This window comes from Bos mutus, chromosome 4, assembly GCF_027580195.1.
Source record: "Bos mutus isolate GX-2022 chromosome 4, NWIPB_WYAK_1.1, whole genome shotgun sequence".
NCBI lineage: Eukaryota > Metazoa > Chordata > Mammalia > Artiodactyla > Bovidae > Bos > Bos mutus.
This window is the reverse complement of record NC_091620.1, coordinates 54,761,278-54,780,043: the sequence shown is the minus strand read 5'-3', so window position 1 is coordinate 54,780,043 and position 18,766 is coordinate 54,761,278. Positions and strand designations below refer to the sequence as shown.

The 18,766-nt window shown below is 43.9% G+C and overlaps 1 protein-coding gene across 4 annotated transcripts in view; it reads left to right on the top strand.

The window, feature by feature from the left end:
- PDE1C (phosphodiesterase 1C) overlaps positions 1 to 18,766 on the top strand; it is a 539,682-nt gene that overhangs the window by 118,682 nt on the left and 402,234 nt on the right. For all 4 annotated transcript variants that reach the window (XM_005889124.3, XM_070369504.1, XM_070369502.1 and 1 more), the window contains exon 3: positions 3,111 to 3,282. In XM_005889124.3, the coding sequence (XP_005889186.2) occupies positions 3,111 to 3,282 (172 nt within the window). The remainder of the gene's footprint in view (positions 1 to 3,110; positions 3,283 to 18,766) is intronic.

Below are 18,766 nucleotides of genomic sequence, written 5' to 3'. Positions count from 1 at the left end.
CTTTTTATCTCTCTCCTAGAACCAGAACTTTGTTAACATAGGACCAGACCTGCATTAATAGGTCCAGATCTTCTTAAGATATGTGTTGAGGACTTTTAAGCAGCTTTTAGGAAAAGCTGTCATGTATTTCAGGAGTTTGAGGGTTCTGTTTCCTGCCCTTAATGTGCTTTACTTTTCTCCCGATTGACACAGAAGCAGTTTGGTTGTGGGACACCCCCCAAGAGGTCAGCTGTGACCATGGCCATTAACAGAGTTGTTTGCAGGACTTCTCTGGTGGTTCAGTGATTAAGAGTCTGCCTACCAATTCAGGATTCATGGGTTCGATCCCAGGTCCAGGAAGATCCCAGATACCATGGAGCAGCTAAGCCCATGGGCCACAACTATTTAGCCTGTGTTCTAGAGCCAAGGAGCTGCAACTACTGAGCCCACGTGCCCTAGAGCCCGTGCTCCGCAACAAGAGAAGTCATTGCAGTGAGAAGCCTGCATACCACCAGTAGAGAGTAGCCCCCGACTCACCGCAACTAGAAGAAAGCCCAGCAATGAAGACCCAGCACAGCCAAAAATTAATACATTAAAAAAAAAGTTTTAAAAAAGATTGTTTTTGGATTCATGTGTGTCCTTGGTGAAGGTTCAGGAATCCTTGTGAGATGCTCCCTTCCATGTGTAAAGTTCTTTTGCTCTTAACTGCAGAGACAGCCTTCAGGCACAGTAAACTGTGGTGATTTCTTATGTTGAGGGCTGTGGATGGCTGGTCAGGGAGACGTTCCTGTGAGCATACAGATCTATTCTCTACCCCACCCATCACATGCATTTTACTTTAGCTGAAACTGCTCCTTATTCCTCCACGCACACTTCCTCATAATGAGTCTTTGCATGAATTACAAAAATGTCCTTCTTCTGCATGGATGGGGTAGGAAAAGCCGACTCCCTCTGCATGGACACAGTTCCATGGGTGCATGACTTGGAGACCTGACATTATATCTAAGCAAAGATAAAGGTTTTCTTTCCTCTGAGAGGAGTGTAACCAGCATTGCCCAATGGTAATTGGTTAATGATAATAGTCATGCCCTCAGTCTCTAAAAAAATGACTTGCTCATAGACTTTTAAACTAATAACGATTTTTATTATTTATTTTAAATATTTATTTATATTTTTATAAATTTTAATTTTATAATATTTTTAGATTTATAGAGAATTTGCAAAGATGGTACAAAGAGTTCCCATATATCCCCTTTCAGTTTCCCCTATTTTTAAGCTCTTATATGAGTATGGTATATTTGTCACAATTAATGAACCAAAATTGATAATACATTATTATTAACTAATGTACATGCTTGATTGAAATTTCCTTAGTTTTTCCTAATATCCTTTCTGAGTTTCAGGAGCCGGTCAGGATACCACATTTAGTTATCAGATCTTCTTAGGTTCTTCTAGGTGGTTCCAGGTTTTCAGACTTTCCCTGTTTTTTGATAAGCTTACTAGTTTTGAGGAATACTGGTCAGATGTTTCGCTGAATGTCTCTCAGTTGAGATTTGCCTAATGTTTTCCCTATAACTAGATTGTTTTAATAGGCTTTATGATTATTTAGGTATGACAAGGCCAGAGGATGACTGCCATTGAAAAGATAGTTTGTTGATCTTCACAGATCCCCCAAGAAGGAGTACATGTTATACCACAGAGGCTGTGCTGGAAGCACTGGGGTTGGTGTGAGGCAGAGGGAGGAAGGGACGCTGGGCAGGAGTCTTTGTGTGGTTTCTGCAGTAAGGACTGGTTCTGCCGGGTGAGCAGGCTTAGGATTGGCTAGTCTGAATAATGTCCGTGGGCTCTGGGGCATAGGGACTGTCCCTAGCTGTCTGCTACCTGTCTTGGGTCATCGGGGCGGGTGGGTAGTGGCTTAGGACTTGGAAACTTGGTACTGGAACTGTCATGCTGTGGACTCTGGTTTGGTTAGTTTGTTTCTGAAAAGCATACCCCGGGGAAGGGGACTCTTCTTGGAGAATTGGGGTGGGGGGAGACGAGGGAGGGAGGAGGCCAAGGCAGGGTGGCTCAGGGATGTGATCTGGTTTTCCAGAACAGAGCGTGTCTGGGGTATGCATGTAACACAGGTGTCTTACAGAACAGCCTACGGAAGCTAGAAATATGCTTAATACTTGGGGTTCTATATTGTGGGGTAAAGTGCCACTTTCAATCCGTCATATCAAGGGTACCTGATATCCGTATAACTTATCATTGTTGATATTGACCTCGACTGCCTGGCTGATCGGACCGTAATTTGTGGCACTGTACCTACTTCATGTCTGCCTTGAATGTTCATCTCGTATGTTTGGAGTGTTTCTAGGGTAGGATATTGATTAACGTTCAGTGTCATTTTCCTTGAGTCTTGAGCTTCCAGAAGAATGAACCTGCCTATAGTGGGTTCTGGCTCTCTTTGGGGTGCCTGTCTCCATAGACTAGAGGTTTGAAACTTGGGTCTTGGGCAAGATAAATTCATGGGGAGACTTGTGTCTGAACATCCTGCGTGCATGCATGCTAAGTTGCTCCAGTCGTGTTCAACTCTTTGTGACCCCATGGACTGTAGGCTCCTCTGTCCATGGGATTCTCCAGACAAGAACACTGGAGTGGGTTGCCATGCTCTTCTCCAGAGGATCTTCCCGACCCAGGGACTGAGCCTGCACCTGTTACGTCTCCTGCATTGGCAGGCGGGTTCTTTACCATTAGTGCCACCTGAGAAGACGTCTGAACATCCTACTGTTCTCTAAAACGGTAGTCCTGTGTATACTTCCAATTGCTGAATAAACATGTCAGTGAATACTGACAACTGTCAGGAGTTAGAGTTGATTACCACTGAAATGAAACAGAATATATATTCGTAATACTTAGCTGTCTGTTAAGATACTCACGAGTATGAACCTATTTTTGTATATAAATTTAAAAAATCCTGGTTACTCCATAAGTTAAAATCTTTTGGAGCCCTCTGATGTTGGTGCAGATCATGAAAAATATGTCAGTGTTACTGCTCTGCTTTTGAAAATCCTGAGTTGGGCAAGGCAGGACATGGAGTTGGTTGGTAACTCACCTGCATCCTTTTATTTTTCCCCCTCATGCTTCAGGGTCTAAGTCGCAGAACTGTCTGTGGAACTCCCTCATCGATGGGCTCACCGGGAATGTCAAGGAGAAGCCACGGCCTACAATTGTCCATGACCCCCGGCCACCTGAGGAAATCCTTGCTGATGAATTGCCTCAGCTCGACAGCCCAGAAGCCTTGGTGAAAACGTCCTTCAGGTTTGGTGGATTGCAGCTCAGTTTGTTCCTTCTTGTTTGAGTGTGCATTGATTTCAGTCCAGTTGGACGCATCGTCAGCGTGGCCCGAAAATTACCTCATTTCTTTGCACTTACTTAGAATTGATGAAGAAGTGTTGGAATTAGTGCTCACTGGACTTGTGGCTGGATTTCCTGAATGTAGTGAGGACTGTATCAGTAGTTAAGTTGCTGTTGATACTTAATTGGTATTGGCATCTAAATGCTGAGGCAAAGAATTTACTGATATTGGCAATTTGAATGGGATTAATGAGTCTTTTGCTTCAGAGGAGGTTGCAGCATGGAGATAAGCACACAGAGAAAAAGCACGTGGTGGGGATGAATTCAGCCGGGTGCCTTTAGCGTCCCTTGCTGGGGGAAGAGTTCTGGTTGTGAGAGATGTGAGGGCTGCGGGCTCCTGAAAGGAAGTGGGGGATCTTCTTGTGTGGTTTCCCAGATGGCTGTTGACTCTGTTCTTATTCATCATTTGGTTTTGCCTCTTCTCTCAAAAGTCTCTTGTGTTTTCTTTTCATATGGTATTCCACTTTCGTCATAATTGTATTTGTATTAAATAACAATCAGTCTGAGTATGGGTGTGGTATAGAAGTGATTTTTTTCCCTCAGTGGGTCTTTTCAACTCACTTTTGGAATACATGGTCGTACTGGTATCAGAAATGAAGATTTAATGATTTTGCTAGCCTGCCTCCCTCCCCGCTTCCCTTGTTAACCTAATTTTACTGCTTTCATTTTTCTCTGCATTGTCTAAGACTCTCATACCCTCCACATGGCTAGTAGAATGCATGAACTTCCCTTTTCTTCCCTCATAGACAAATCAGACAAGATTTGGAGTCCAGGAAATACATCTGAAAACTGTGCTCTCCTTTGCATGCAGGTGATGTGTGTAATCGCCCAGTAAAAGCCATTTCATTGTGCGAAGGTTCTTAGTGTGGACTGAATTATAGATGAGTTCTGAAAAGGAGTGATGAATAGGGGGTTGGATTTCTTTATATAACGTGACTGATGCAGTGGCGGGACCAGAATTGCAAGGCAAATGCTTTTCTTATTCCTCATAAAGGTTTGGTTACTGCATTGTGAGGTTTAAATAAAATAAAACCCACTCAAGTAGAGAGAATGAACCTGCAATTCTCTGCAAGTGACTGTGAGGGAAGAGGGGAGGGTGAATGGCTCTCGTGGTCTGTGTGTTCCCGTCTCCAAGCATCTCTGGTGCAGTCAGCCCCTGTGTATTCTGTCTTCTGGTAGCTATGCCTTCCACCCCAAACCAGGTTCATGGTCTTCTTCAATGAATGGCTGAAGAGTTGCTCTCATGAAGAGAACATCTTATTTGCTAACCCAACTCCATTACCATCATCCCTTCTCTTTGCATCCCTTCTGTGCTCTTTAATAGAGAAACTGTACTGGCCATGAAACTGGCCATGAACTTCTTTTGATCCACTAGTTATATTATGTGCCAAGGTCTCAGTTCCAGAAAGAGATAAGTTATACGTTTGTTAAGATCAAGATTTACTTCTGGTTCCTTGTAGTGCTTTGGTGTGGTTGGTGTAGTGTTTGGTGTAGTGCTTTTGGTGGGTAGGCTTATTTACACAGCAGGTGTAGATATGCCAGTTGTACAGCAGTGGGAGCCAGAAAGGTATTGGCATTTGTTATTCATTTATTGGTCTCCTTAATGCAACTCTGTGCTATCCTGGAACCATCCTTTCTTTCAAGGAAGATAGTTGATTCCAACAGCCATGTTAGAGGGTAAGTATTCTCTAATGTAGTAGTCCTTAACTGTGGTAGTCATGTCAGTTGTGAGATTTGGTGCAGATAAATTATTATAAGCCAAAGATGGAAACAGCTTGCTTATCGAGAAATAAATTTGAGCAGGATCAAGGTTGCCCTTGTAATAATGCTGCTTGTTTTCTGTACGCCTTTAGAGTTCAGAGAAGGAGTGAGTGATAGCTGGATTGTAAATAATGCTGATAGGAATATATCCCTGTGTGTTCCCCTACCTCACCATTTACTCCAGGAGTGAAAAAATGTGAGAATTGCTGACTCCAATGTTAGTGAGTCTGGGAAATCTAGGAAGACTGGTGTGTTATACTCCTAAACTTCAGGGGTGCATCTGTGATCAGTGCTCTCAACCCTAAGATAACTTAAGTGTAGTCATTCCTTTGCTGAGATTGAGGTGTTGGGTTCTTTTTTCTGACTCTGAAATTCAGAGCCTCTCAGTCACCATGCCTTGTGTGTATGTGTGTGTGTGTGCTTTGGACACATTTATACACAACCCCACACCCAGTTAAGGGATCCAGGCATGTGACTGTGAACATCCTGCCCTTTGCAGTTCTGCAGAGTTGTGTTTACTGTGGAGGAGCATGTGATTCTCATGAGTTGGCATCATCTGCCCTCATAGCTTCCCTGCAGGAGCGTTACTACTGAGCAACATGGGGTAAGGGGTAACTTAGCTTGCTGTCTTCTCTTTCTCCTTCTTTATACATGGAGGGCATTTGGATATTTGGGGCCACAAAATATGGTCATTTTTTTTTCTCCCTGGGCAAGGAAACGCCTGTTTATCAGTGCTGGAGTTGTTCCTGTGGGAATCAGACCAAGGGACCCTCGTTGGGACCCTGACACTCAGCTGCTTCCTCCTACAGGAGATGCTCTGTCCCAAGGACACCTCTTCCATCAGCCTCTGTAATGAGTGTATGTGGTAGGTGGGGGCATCCTCCCCAGGCAGCAGCTCGGGACACACCTGCAGGCAATGGTTGGCGGCCGTCTCCTGCTCCTCCACGCCTTTGAGTGATACACACAATGTGAATTATATCAGACTTGGGTTTTGTGGCTCCAGGTGCAGACACTGTGGGCTCTGAAAGCTCATGAAGCCTCTGGCATGAAAAGTCTGCTTTTAAGACTGAGACTTATGAAAAGAAGAAAGCAGGAACCATAACTAAATAAAAAGACTTCATTGTTTGGGAAGTAGACACTCCTGGGAACTGTACCTCAGATGCCTGTCTTCCTTGTTCCTCACCTCTTGTTCCTTTGAACCTTGTTCTACTCAGGGTTTTCTTAAAAGAGATGAGAGAATATGCTGAAACTGGAGCTTAAGGAAGACAGACTGCTCCAGCCAGTCTGATTAGTGACAGGAACCTCAGGAATTACCACTAGAGGACCCAAGAGAACAGGAAAGAGCTGGCTGCTGAGCTTCCTTTTCTCCCCAGCTTCTAGTGTGCACGTTTGCCAAGGTGGGACCTGGTCCAGATTGTACTGAAAGTCAAGGAAACCCATGTTTATTGACATCGACTGTGTCTAGGAACCGTCCATTTGTTTGCTCATTTAATCTTCTCAAATACAAACAAGATAAGTAGCGCTATCCCAGTTGTACAGGTCACGAAACTGAGTCCTAGAGAGGTCAGTCAGCTTACCCAGAGCCATCCAGCAGGAGGCAGAGCTGGGAATTTCAGTCCAGTCTGCCTGGTTCCAAAGCCTTACCCTCTCCAGTGTGTTCCACTATCACCATGCCACCTTGACTTTCCTGCTCCTGGGTTTGCTCGTGGTGAAATAAAGATGGCATGATTGGCTCTACTAATTTGGATGTGCAATTTAGATATGTAGTGAGGCTTATCCTATGAGACCCTGTTCTATTGCACTAAATCCTTTTTCTAGTCCAAATTTATATTTTTAATCCACTTATTCTTCTTGGGTAGGAGCCCTTTAAGGCAAACTTTGTGTCCAAATTCCTTGAGGGATCCTATTAAATGCAGATCCACATTCATTAGATCTGGGTTGTAGCCTGTGAATTTAACAAGCTCCCAAGTAATGTGATGGTCCAAGGACCACCCTCTGAGGAGTGAGTCATGGGCTTTGGAATACCACAGGCACGAATTTGCACACTGTCTTCTAAACTGTGTGATTTGAGTTATGATTTTGATTCTCAGTTGCCTTATTTTACAAATGAAACAGTGAAATAACAACATAATGGCCTTGGGCCCTATAGCTGGTATTAAGTAAATGATGAATAAGACAGACCCTAATTCCTTCTCTCTCCCAGGTTTCAAAACCCTCTTTAGGAGTGGATTGATCCTCCACACCTTGACCCCTTCTTCTGTGACTGGGCTCTGCAGTGAGCCGCAGGCTGGGAATATGAGCCTAGTAGGTACTTTGTGAGCAAGACCAGCCACTGGTCTTGCCTTTGTGGGCAGTAGTGGAAATTCTGAAGCCAACCAGTGCATTGGCCATTTCAGTTATTAGTGCTTACCTTGAATTATGTGACTCAACACAGGCAGAGTTGCCAGGTTTTGGGAATTTTGCATTTGGAAGAAGAGCATGTTCACTCCCTGGAGAATCACTGGGGGTTTGATGAGCTTCTGTTCCCACGTTGAATGGACTTATCTGGGTTCTGGCAAAAGTGTTTCTGATTCTATACATAGCTTATTGAGAATATGTTCCAGAGAGCAGAATTACATTGAGCCAACACCCTTGGCCGCAGATGAGATTAAGTTCTTGTCAGATCCCATTTAATGGATTATGCTTTCATTGCAGAATTACATTTTTGAACTCATCCTCATTTTGGCTTTTGGCAGTCATTTTTCCACCAGGGGCTGTGGCCAAGAAGCCAGTTTCTGACTTGATTACTTTCAGGAAATGTGCAATCTGGCTGATGATACAGTGTGGCATGGGGTAGCATCCCCTGTAGCTTTGGACCCCACCCTGGGATGAGTCATGGGTTACAATTCCCAATTAGCTCATAGGAAGTCTGCTCACATGTCTTTCTCTATAACCATATGTTGGTCACCCACTGGGAACTTCGGGGACCCTAACTTCTGTGACTTGTGCTGCCTCCTGGGAGTTGACATTTTTCTTCTCTAGTCTTCACTAATCCTAAGCAGTAGACTCCTGCTCAAGTCTGTAAAGGGGAAAAAAGAAAGGATGAATTCTGATTTTTTTTTTTAACTCAGCAGAGTTTCTGTTGTAACTTTGGCTTCCCACAGGGGAAATATTGATATTTAGGCTTTTCTTTATAAGCGAGTTTTTATAGACAATTTTTTCAGTGTTGGAAATTGACAAAGCATATATTATGTAGACACTTCCATCTGCATTCTCCCTAGTCTTTCCATTGGTATTTTGGGAAAGTGGGAGTTTGTCTGTGTGGTGGCCTTATGAATGCACCTTTCCCATCTCTGACCACTGGGAACATGCTTCACCCATGGCCCTGGCTTCTGCAGGAGGATATTTGTCCCTGTGATGGTTCCGTCTGTGTTTCTCAAGGGCACTTTCAGCCAATGACTGAGAGTGCCTGGGGTCCTAAGGGTGACCATTCTTGGGAGACTTGGGTCTCCTCTGATAGGGGCATCTGCTTGAGAGCTCCCCAGTGACCTCCGTGAGCTTTCTTTAGAATTGCACTGTGATCTAAGAGGCTGCCACCCAGCCTATCTCCTTCTCTACTTCACTGGGAGTCAGATCTGCATCTCGCCTTTCCCTACCTCTCTGGCTGGCTGCCCATTTTCTCTTTCAAATGTTTCCCCCTGATAAGTTCTTTGCATATCTAATCCTTCCTTGGTACTTGCTTCCTCGAGGGCCCTGGCTGATGCAGTCTCCCACTATGCTCTGATCCTCAACTGGCCCACCACTGCCCGCTCTGTGCTGTGGACACAGCTTCCAGGCTACTGGCCTAGAAATCCTGGGCCAGTTTCTCTACTTGATTTTATATCTTCCCCATGGGCTCTAGTAGTGAGATGAATGTGGGGCAGGCCACAATTTTTTTCTAGTGTTTTGTGTTTTTATTGCTCACTAGGAACTTTGTTAAAACATTGAGATTAACTAAAGAAACTACAGCATAAGAAGGGAGCATTTAAAATTATACCTCAAATATAATTGTATCATTTGTACAAGGAGATGCTGAAGAATGTTGGACATTGTATAGATGGTTTGCCAGCCAGTGGACCAGTTTCCAGGGCTAACTTCCGCTTGAGAGCACATCCTTTTTCAAGCCAGACACTTTCTCATCAGGCTATTGGGAAGCCAGGTTTTCATTGACACAAATGGTGCTCATCTGGGTGTTCTCAACCTCTCAGTCTATGCCTAAATCAGAATAACCTTTGGAAGCACATTTAGCAAAGTGTAAGTCAGTCATCCTAGGATAATCCCACTGAGAGGAGTGGTGGGGAGAGGTATCTTCAGAACTGTTTGGTGGGGGAGGGGCTGGGATCCTCCTGGAGCCTCCGTCTCCATTGCTCTGCCCACGTGCAGTCTGGGTCAGCCTCCCATGCTTCCCGATGAGCAACAGGAACTTCTGTCATAGGTCACACAGAGACCTGAAGTGTGCAGGGAGTCCCTGAAGTTCTCTCTAAATGAAGGAAGGCCTCTGTTTCTGGCAGCGCTTTGTATCCCATTGAGGTCTGGTCATGATACTCAGATGCTTCAGGGTCAGATGGTCTGGCGTTTAGTCCTTGGCTACTTGGGCCCCATGTCAACCTCATGAGCTAACTTTCCAGTCATTATTTCAGGTAACTTCTGAGGTTCGGCCTCAGGAGCTTGTGGGGACCTCTGGGGCCTGTCCAAACCACATAGAACCCAAGAGACAATATGGGAAACTAAAATCCAGTCTTCCTCTACCTGACTTTACTGGCCACAAATGTGGAACTTCTGCTTAATGGGTGGATGTTCCTCTAGAAAGAGAAGATGAAGTCTCACCCCTACCTTGTCTGCCTTGGTTTCCCTTCTCCCTATAACCCCCCCAAGTATGAAAACTGGGCCTCTGGCTCCCTGCATCTCTTACGTTATAACCCCCCTCTTCCCTGGGACCAGGCCTTGGGCTAAGTCTTGTTGGCGGATGAGGTAAAGAGACAGATTGACCTAACTGATATGGGCCCCTACCCTGGGAACTACCTCAGAAGCACCATATGTTATGTCTTACAAACTTTCAATGATGAATGACTTTACCTAATTTTTCTGTGGTAAAATTAAAGTTCCCTAAGTAAAAACAAAGCAAAACCCTTTGAAACTGTGCCCTGAAGTAATGCATGTCTGGATATCCCTTGATTGGTGATTGGTCCCTGTCTTCGGAGTGGGGGAACCTTGGCTTACATTATGAACTTCACAATAATGTGACTGTATGTTTTACTCAGTAGAAATTTTTGTTCCCATTTTCAGCCTTAGGACAGGGTTTCTGCCCTTGCTAGCAGGAGGGGGAAGGTTTCCTTCTTGTTGACTCTTTCTCGTAATAGATGCTCTCTTCCCATTCAAGTGTTCAGTGCATATTCTGCAGTCGTATCCCATGCCTAGTGCTAGAACCACACGAGGTGAACTGAACCCGTACATAGTCCCAGCTTCTGGACTTTGCAGGGATCAGTGACTGTGTTGAATGGCACTTGGTGTAACCATGAAACAGGCCAGCCTGGAAACGTAAAGCTGAGGCCAAATATGGCAGGGCATTGTTTACCATCAGAAGAAGGTTCAGTTTTATTCCAGGCAGAGATCTTTGGAGGCTTTGGAGATCTTTGGGGAAGCATAAAGAAAACAGCATTTTTTTCTGATTAAATTACAATGTTAGGATTTATATTTTCATGCCTTGGTCCTCTTTACATAGCACATCAAAACTAATGTTTCCTGGCCTGCAGCAGAGGCGGAATAATGGGGCTGGAATAATGGAGCTGGAAAACAACATGGGATTTAAACACCTATGGAGAAAGGGCATGGAAAACCTGGAGAAGAAACTTTTGAAAATATGTTTTCCCTCATGGGTATGAACAGGGACCAGTTTTTTCTATTACTTGTAAATGCAGTAGTAGCTAATGGTTATTGATTAGACATCCCCAAAACTGTAGTCTAGCTGTTCCCATTTATTGATTACTGTTAAGTACAGCTAGAGGTGAATTTGCTAAGATGAATTAGACTCCAGAGGCCAGCTTGGTTGGGGAAGGATGGTTATTTGAACAAGAGCTGCAGCATGCTTGTCTTCCTTTGGAAGAGGTAATGATTCCAGCTCAGGTGATGGGGTCAAATGTTTGAAGGCAGGCACACTGAAAACTGTCCAAGAGTGTAACTCGTGCACACTCTACAAAGTTAGAAATAGGAAGATATGAATCAAATAGCAAACTTGGATTATGGATCCAAAACCTTGATCTGTTCATCAGTTTCATTGTTTGAAAATGATCCAGATTGAGAATTAGAAAAGGGATATATGAAGGGAGCTGAACTACATTTATTAAATTTTGTGTTTCTTCACTGTTCTGCTAATTATTATCTTTGACCATGTCTGGCCATGTCAGGGTTGAGTTTTTTTTGTCGTTAGGTTTCCATGGGTAGCACTGAATTGGGCTTTTGTGTCTAGCTCTAAGCCAACTGGTAGGTACCTATTAAATATATTGTTTTTCAAAAATGATTTTTGATAATTTTTAAACCTTCAGAGAAGTTTTAAAAATAGGAAAATGAACAGCTGTCTATTTTCCACCTAGAGTCACTTGCTTGCTTGCTATCTAATCAGTCTATCATCTATTTACCTTTGTTTTTTCTGAATCTTTTAACCCTAATGTGTAGACATTGTGGCCTTTCTTCCTCAGCTTGTATTACTTAAGAATGAGACCATTTACTTACACAGTGTAATTACCAAATTCAGGAAGCTTAACTTTGATATAATACTATTTTCTGATATACAGCTCACATTCAGATTTCACCAAATGTTCCAATAATGTCTTTTATGGCAGTCATTTTTCTCATCTAGAACACTTTCCTGAAGCACGTTACGTTGATTGTCATGACTCTTGAGTTTCATTTAATTTGAAGCCGTTTTCTAGTCTTTGTCTTTCATGGCATTGACATCTTGAAGCAAATGGCTCGTGTGTTTTGCACTGCAGAGTGTTCCTCCATTTGGGATTGTCTGATCGTTGCCTTGTGATATGATTCGGGTTATTCATGGTGACAGGACTACTACATAAGTGACGTAGATGTTGTGCCCCTGGTGCAGCAATAGGAAGAGGATTGTCAATTGTCCCATTACTGGTGATGTTAACTTGGATTATTTCATTGTTTGCCCCAACATGTCCACAGTAAAGGTGCCAGTCTGCCCTTTGTAGGTAATAAGTTATCTGTGAGGAGATAACTTTGAGATGATGTAGATGATCGCTTTATTTTATCAATTAATTAATTACTTTTTGGTTGCTCTGGGTCTTTGCTGCTGTGTGAGGGCTTTCTCTAGTTGCAGCAAGAAGGGGCGACTCTGTTGTGGTGCATGGGCTTCTCATTGCGTGGCTTCTCTTGTTGTAGAGCACAGGCTCTAGGCTTGTGCGCTTCAGTAGGTGCAGCATGTGGACTCTAGAGGGAGAGCTCAGTACTTGCGGTGCATGAGCTTAATTGCTCTGTGGCATGTGGAGTCTTCCCGGATCAGGGGTCGACCAGGGGTGGAACCCATGTCCCCTGCATTGGCAGGTGGATTCTTATCCAGTGCACCACCAGGGAAGTGCAATGATCTCTTTCTTAAAAAACCTTTATGCAATGGTTTTAGCATCACTTGATGTTTCTTGCCTGAATCAATGATAATATCTGACTCTATTATTCTCTATTTATTAAATGGCATTTGATGATAAATAAGAGTTTCCCGTTCCTCCTTCTCTTGCTCCTTTTCTGTATTGTAGTATCAATATGGACTCTGGATTTTTCTTCCATCTAATGTTGTATGAGCCATTATATCTTCATCCTACCTGGACCCCAGGGGGGCTGTTTGTGAGAGAAAGGACACAAAGGGGGTTGGTATGGGCAGTCCTTTAGTCTAAATGCATCAACCCTAATAGGCAGAAATAAGTTTGACTTGGAATGTAAAGAAGTGTATCAGCAAATCCAAGCTCTTATCCCCTGTCCTGCCAGTAGGGATTCCATGGGGTCCTTTCATCTGATGGAAGGCTGTATTTTGACCTGAATCTGTTGGTGCCACTGGAATTATAAGAAATTGCAGCGTGGTGAGAGTGGCATTGTTTTCCCATCAATTTTCCATGAAGTGAGAGGACCAAATGCCATGATCTTAGTTTTTTGGATGTTGAGTTTTAAGCCAAGTTTTACACTTCATGGCAAATAGATGGGGAAACAATGGAAACAATGACAGACTTTATTTTCTTGGGCTTCAAAATCACTGCAGATGGTGACTGCAGCCATGAAATTAAAAGATGCTTGCTCCTTGGAAGAAAAGCTGTGACCAACCTAGACAGTATATTAAAAAGCAGAAACATTTCTTTGCCGACAAAGGTCCATCTAGTCAAATCTATGGTTTTTCCAGTAGTCATGTATGGATGTGAGAGTTGGACCATAAAGAAAGCTGAGTGCCAAAGAATTTATGCTTTTAAACTGTGGCGTTGGAGAAGACTCTTGAGAGTCCCTTGGACACCAAGGAGATCCAACCAGTCCATCCTAAAGGAAATCAGTCCTGGGTGTTCATTGGAAGGACTGATGCTGAAGCTGAAGCTCCAATACTTTGGCCACCTGATGTGAAGAACTGACTCATTGGAAAAGACCTTGATCCTGGGAAAGACTGAAGGCAGGAGGAGAAGGGGATGACAGAGGATGAGACGGTTGGATGGCATCACTGACTCGATGGACATGCTGCAGTCCACAGGTCGCAAAGAGTCGGACATGAGTTATCGTCTGAACTGAACTGACAGTGACATAGAGTGTGTTGGGGGAGGCGTTACTTAGCCATAGAAAGGAGTTTGAATGTATTGTCTGGACTTCTAACTAGTCTCCAGGTCTTTTCTCTCCCCCTCTTTCTGCCATGTTGTGCTGCTCCTTGCTTTCAGCTTTTGTAGCCCAGAGTCTGATATCTATTTCAAACCCCATGGTCCGAAGAGTTGCCTGCATCTTATCACTGATGGGTATAGTGGGAATGCCTGAGCTCCGATTTTAATCCCAGCTCCATCCCTCATCTGCTCTGTGACCTTGAGCAGGCAATTAAGCTGAGCCTCAATTTCCTCATCTGTTTAAAGGAATTAAATTGTTTCTTCCAGGGGTACATGTGAGAAGTCAAGGGGGCCGTGCTTGTCAAGCAGTGTTACTGTGTCTGCTATCAGCAAGTGCTCTATAGCAGTAGGTAATGTGCAGTTCGCTGTAGGCCCTGTGTTGTGTGAAGATGTTCACGTTATCTGGTTGTCCCTCAGGTGTGTCCTTTAGTGCTGAAAAGCCACTCTGACACCAGGCACTTTTGAGGCACCTCGCCCTCTCTTAAGTTTCTATCATTTTCCTCTTAATTCTTGTCTAGTCCCATTGTGTGTAATAACAGTAGCTAACCTGACTGAAGATTTTTGTGCCAAGCAGTTTTCCACTGCTTTACATGCTGTCTATTCAATTTTCCCAACAACCCTGGGAGATTTTATAATTTTTATTGCTTTAGTTTTACAGATGAAGAAACTGAGATGTAAAGAAGTTAACTTGCTGAAGGTCATCCCACCAGTTGGTAGGTCTGGGTGGGATTCAGAGCCATACGTTCTGGCTCCAGAACCCACATATAACCGCTAGACCACACTGCCTCCCTGGTCTAGCATGGAGTGGGTCTGGGTTCTCTGGTTTTATTGCTGGTGTGGATTTGCTTTCAGCTGGGCTCCTGCTTCTTGCCTACTTCCCAGTGAAGTGCCAGCATCAGCCTACTCTCCATTTCCTGCCGTTTCCTCACGCCTGGGGTTGACTCTTACTGCATCACCAACTGGCCTGCTTGGGCTTCATTCCCTGCCTGTCCCTGCCTCCTGTAGTACATAGCTCAGCCTGAAAATGCAACTTTAGCTGCTGGGCCGGAGAACTGGAAAGCTTAAGACTCACTGCTCTCCTGGCTGTAAGCTCATATGCTTGCTATCCATAGGCCTCTTCTGTGAGCTTGTCACCAGCATCCCCCTGCAGTCTTGCCAGAGCTCTGTCTCTGGCAAGTGAACCATGGTGGCCATGAACCTGGTACAGGGGCCTGGTAGAGGCAAATGGCTTAGAACTGGGATTTAGAATCAGGCAAAACTGCGTTTCTCTCCCAATTCTGTCACTTACCTCCTTGGGAAGGTTACTCGACTTCTCTTGGCCTCAGTTTTCTTTCTGCAAAATGGAAACAGTAGAGATGGGAGGATGAAATAAGAAAAGTGTATGGAAAAACACTTAGCATAACAACTAGTGAAATCTGAGTAAGGTTGTAGTTTGGGTAACTGTACTGTGTCCACGTCAGCTTCCTGACTTTGATAACACACTATGGTTGTGTAAGATGTTATCATTAGTGGAAGCTGGGTGACGGGTACATGGGAACACTCTGCACTGTTTTTGCAACTTATTGTGTGTCTACAGTCATTTAAAAAAAGATAAAAAAACATTTAATGTAGTCCCAAATCTCAATTAATTGTAGTTTAAATTATAAATTATCAATCACTAGATGTGTCCTTTAATACCGAGAATTCAGTTATTTGACTCAAGCTCAACTTTTTGAGGGGTGGGTGTATGTGTGTGTGAGAGAGATCTAAGTTAAAGTAAACCAGACAAATTCTAAAATGATTTCCCCTTTCTAATGAACGACATCCGTGGCGTCAGGAGCAGCCACAGATGAATTCCCTGTGTGCTGTAGATTCATTGTCTCCCAGTTGAAAACTTTGTCTTTTACTGCACTTAGTAATCTCTGTTCTCTTCAGATTTATGATCTACTTTCTATTTCAGTGGTTCTTTATCCAAGCCGCACAGTATACTCATGGCTGATTAAACTAGCACCCCTGGGGTGGGACCTGGAGAGCTGTGTGGTTTGAAAGCGTCTTTGGTTCTGTGGAGTGCTGCAGGCCTGGGGACCACTGTGCTGCCTGCACGGCGGGCTCTCCTTCGGCCCCCTCTGCCTTCAGCCTTCTCCTACGTCCACGTTGCCTTGGCGTATGCTGCTTCCACAGGGCACCATTTTTCTAATGAGCATCAGGGCCTTTCCTGACCATGGTTGCCAGGTAGACTTTGCCCCTTATCTTTATAGTATTTAGTATTATAGTATCTGGGGCGGATGTCTGGAGTTCTGGAATCATCACTGAAGGAGCCCTCCCACCCCTTGAGATGCCATATGTCCGTGCCATTTTAGATAACTGAAGTGTCACCAAATGTCCCTTATGTTGTGTTTCTCCAAAAGCCAGTTTAACAGAATGCAGGCGACATGTGTGTTTTCTCTGGGGAATGTGATGGGTGGAAGTTTTCAGAAGGCTGCTGGGCACTGACTACTTTTGCTATGGTTTCAGTGGCTGACGTGTTTTCACCACCTTCTGAGTAAACTCACTGTGGGACCTTGTCTTAGTTACCAGTCCTTTATTCGTCTTTTGTAGGATGAAGTTTTGTCATAAAAAGAATATACTTACCTTGTTGAACATTTGATGAAGGGTAAAAAAAAAAAAAAACCTGAATACAATCCCTGCTGTCATTTTGGCATTCTTCCTGAAGTCTTTATAACTAAGCCTTCTTCTTATCATCATAATTATAGTGTGGATACAGTTTCATATCCTAATTTTTTTCACTGAATATTTTAAGCATTTTCCTAATTTGCCACATATGTGCATGCACATGCGTGTGTGTATGAATATATGTTGGATGTTTAGGTTGTCTCAAAGTTTCTCATTCTTTACAGGAATGCTTTGGTAAAAATTCTCATGCACCTAGAAATTCCCATATTTTAAACTGTATCCCTAAGGGTGGGCAACTAGAAATGGAAACACTGGCTCTCTTGCATTGCAGGCTGACTCTACTGTCTGAGCCACCAGGCAAGCCCATACAAGCAAAGTGAGGTTCAGACTCCTTGACTCTTAATGAACTGCACCAGAAGAGGAGCCCTGGGTCCCCCTTTCAGTGGGACTTCTTCCAGCAATTCCAATCCTTAGATTGAGTGGGATGGTGCTCTTATCTAACAACTTTGAATTGACCATTATTACTATTTTTTTCAAGATGCCTTGTCCTTTCATTGAAGTCATACAGGGCCACTACTGATGACTTTTGTGTCTTTTGATGACATAGTACTCACAGGAGTAGTACAGTCACTTTTTGATCGGCTCCTGGTAGATGTCAATATCATCTCTCTCTTACATACAAGCAAATTGTGTGTTAGTTGTTCAGTCATGTCCGACTCTATGTGACCCCATGGGCTGTAGCCTTCCAGGCTCCTCTGTCCAAGGGATTCTCCAGGCAAGAATGCTGCAGTGGGTTGCCATTCCCTCCTCCAGGGGATCTTCCCAACCCAGAGATCCAACCCAAGTCTCCTGCATTGCAGGTGGACTCTTTACTGTCTGAACCACCAGGGAAGCCCATACAAGCAAAGTGAGATTCAGAGGAATCAAATCACTTGCCCAGGGGCACACAACTGAGAAGGAGCAGAGCCAAAATTAAACCTTTGGCCCCAAAGCCTGTGTGCTTTCCACCCCACTCCCTAACCCTATCTGGAAACAGGAGCACAGAGACTAGAGTCAGAAGTTGTTCCTGTGGGGAGGAGTTGAAGAGGAGAGGAGAAGGAGAAGAGAAGAGGAGAGGAGAGGAGAGGAGAAGGAAGATAAAATCTTGTGTGAATGATGTACATAGAGTAGAGCAGAACCCACACCAAAGAGAGAACACTTAACAGAGTAAATAAACCTTAACGGGTAAGTATGATACAGACATACTGATTTCTCTAAAATACATTTACTCTACATCTGAGCCTCACCTGGGAAGGCCCTTTGTTTTTGGATCCCAAGAGACCTGGGTTCACTGGGGCCTCTGGCATATGTCACACAGGCAAACTACTTAATCCCAACCCTAACCCCCAGCCCCAACATTAGTTTCCTCATGTGTAGAATGGAAATGATCACAGTTATACTTCGTGGCTATGGTGAGGATTAAATACAGTACAGTCTGTAAAGCTCAGCACAGTGCTTGATAAAGTACAGATGTTTGTCCACTGATACTAGGAGATGATTAACCAATACTGCAAATGAAGGAAACCTTGACCTTTCATGGTTCTCACTAAGGACTTGGCCCTATTCTAAGTGTTCTTTTAATCCTTATGATAATCTTTTGAGATAGGTACTACTACCAGTATTGTTCATTTTACAGATGGTAATACTGAAATGTAGTTAAATAACTTGTCCAAGATCACTTAGCTCTCAAGTGGTAGAGTTGGATTTTGAATCTCAGTTCTGTCTCCAGAATCCAAGTGATTAATCACTGTACTAAGCTTAACCTTTCAGTTGAATCTGAATGGTTCTGCCCGTCCCTCTGGATGCCCATCCGCAGGATGTGAGATTTGATCACCTTGGCGAGGATCCTTCTGCATTTTAGCCATTGCTCCTCCTGGGGAAACCCTATCAAACTTAGAAGATGGATGGTCTATTTCATAGACAAGGCCAGAGGGAAGCCTTGTAGGGATTGGGCGTGGTCTTTGCCAGCTTCTGGCTTGCTGCAAGGGCATTTCCTGTTCCAGTCTCTTAATCACTGAGGATACAGGTGATCATCCACCTCCCAAGGTGTACAAGGCAGC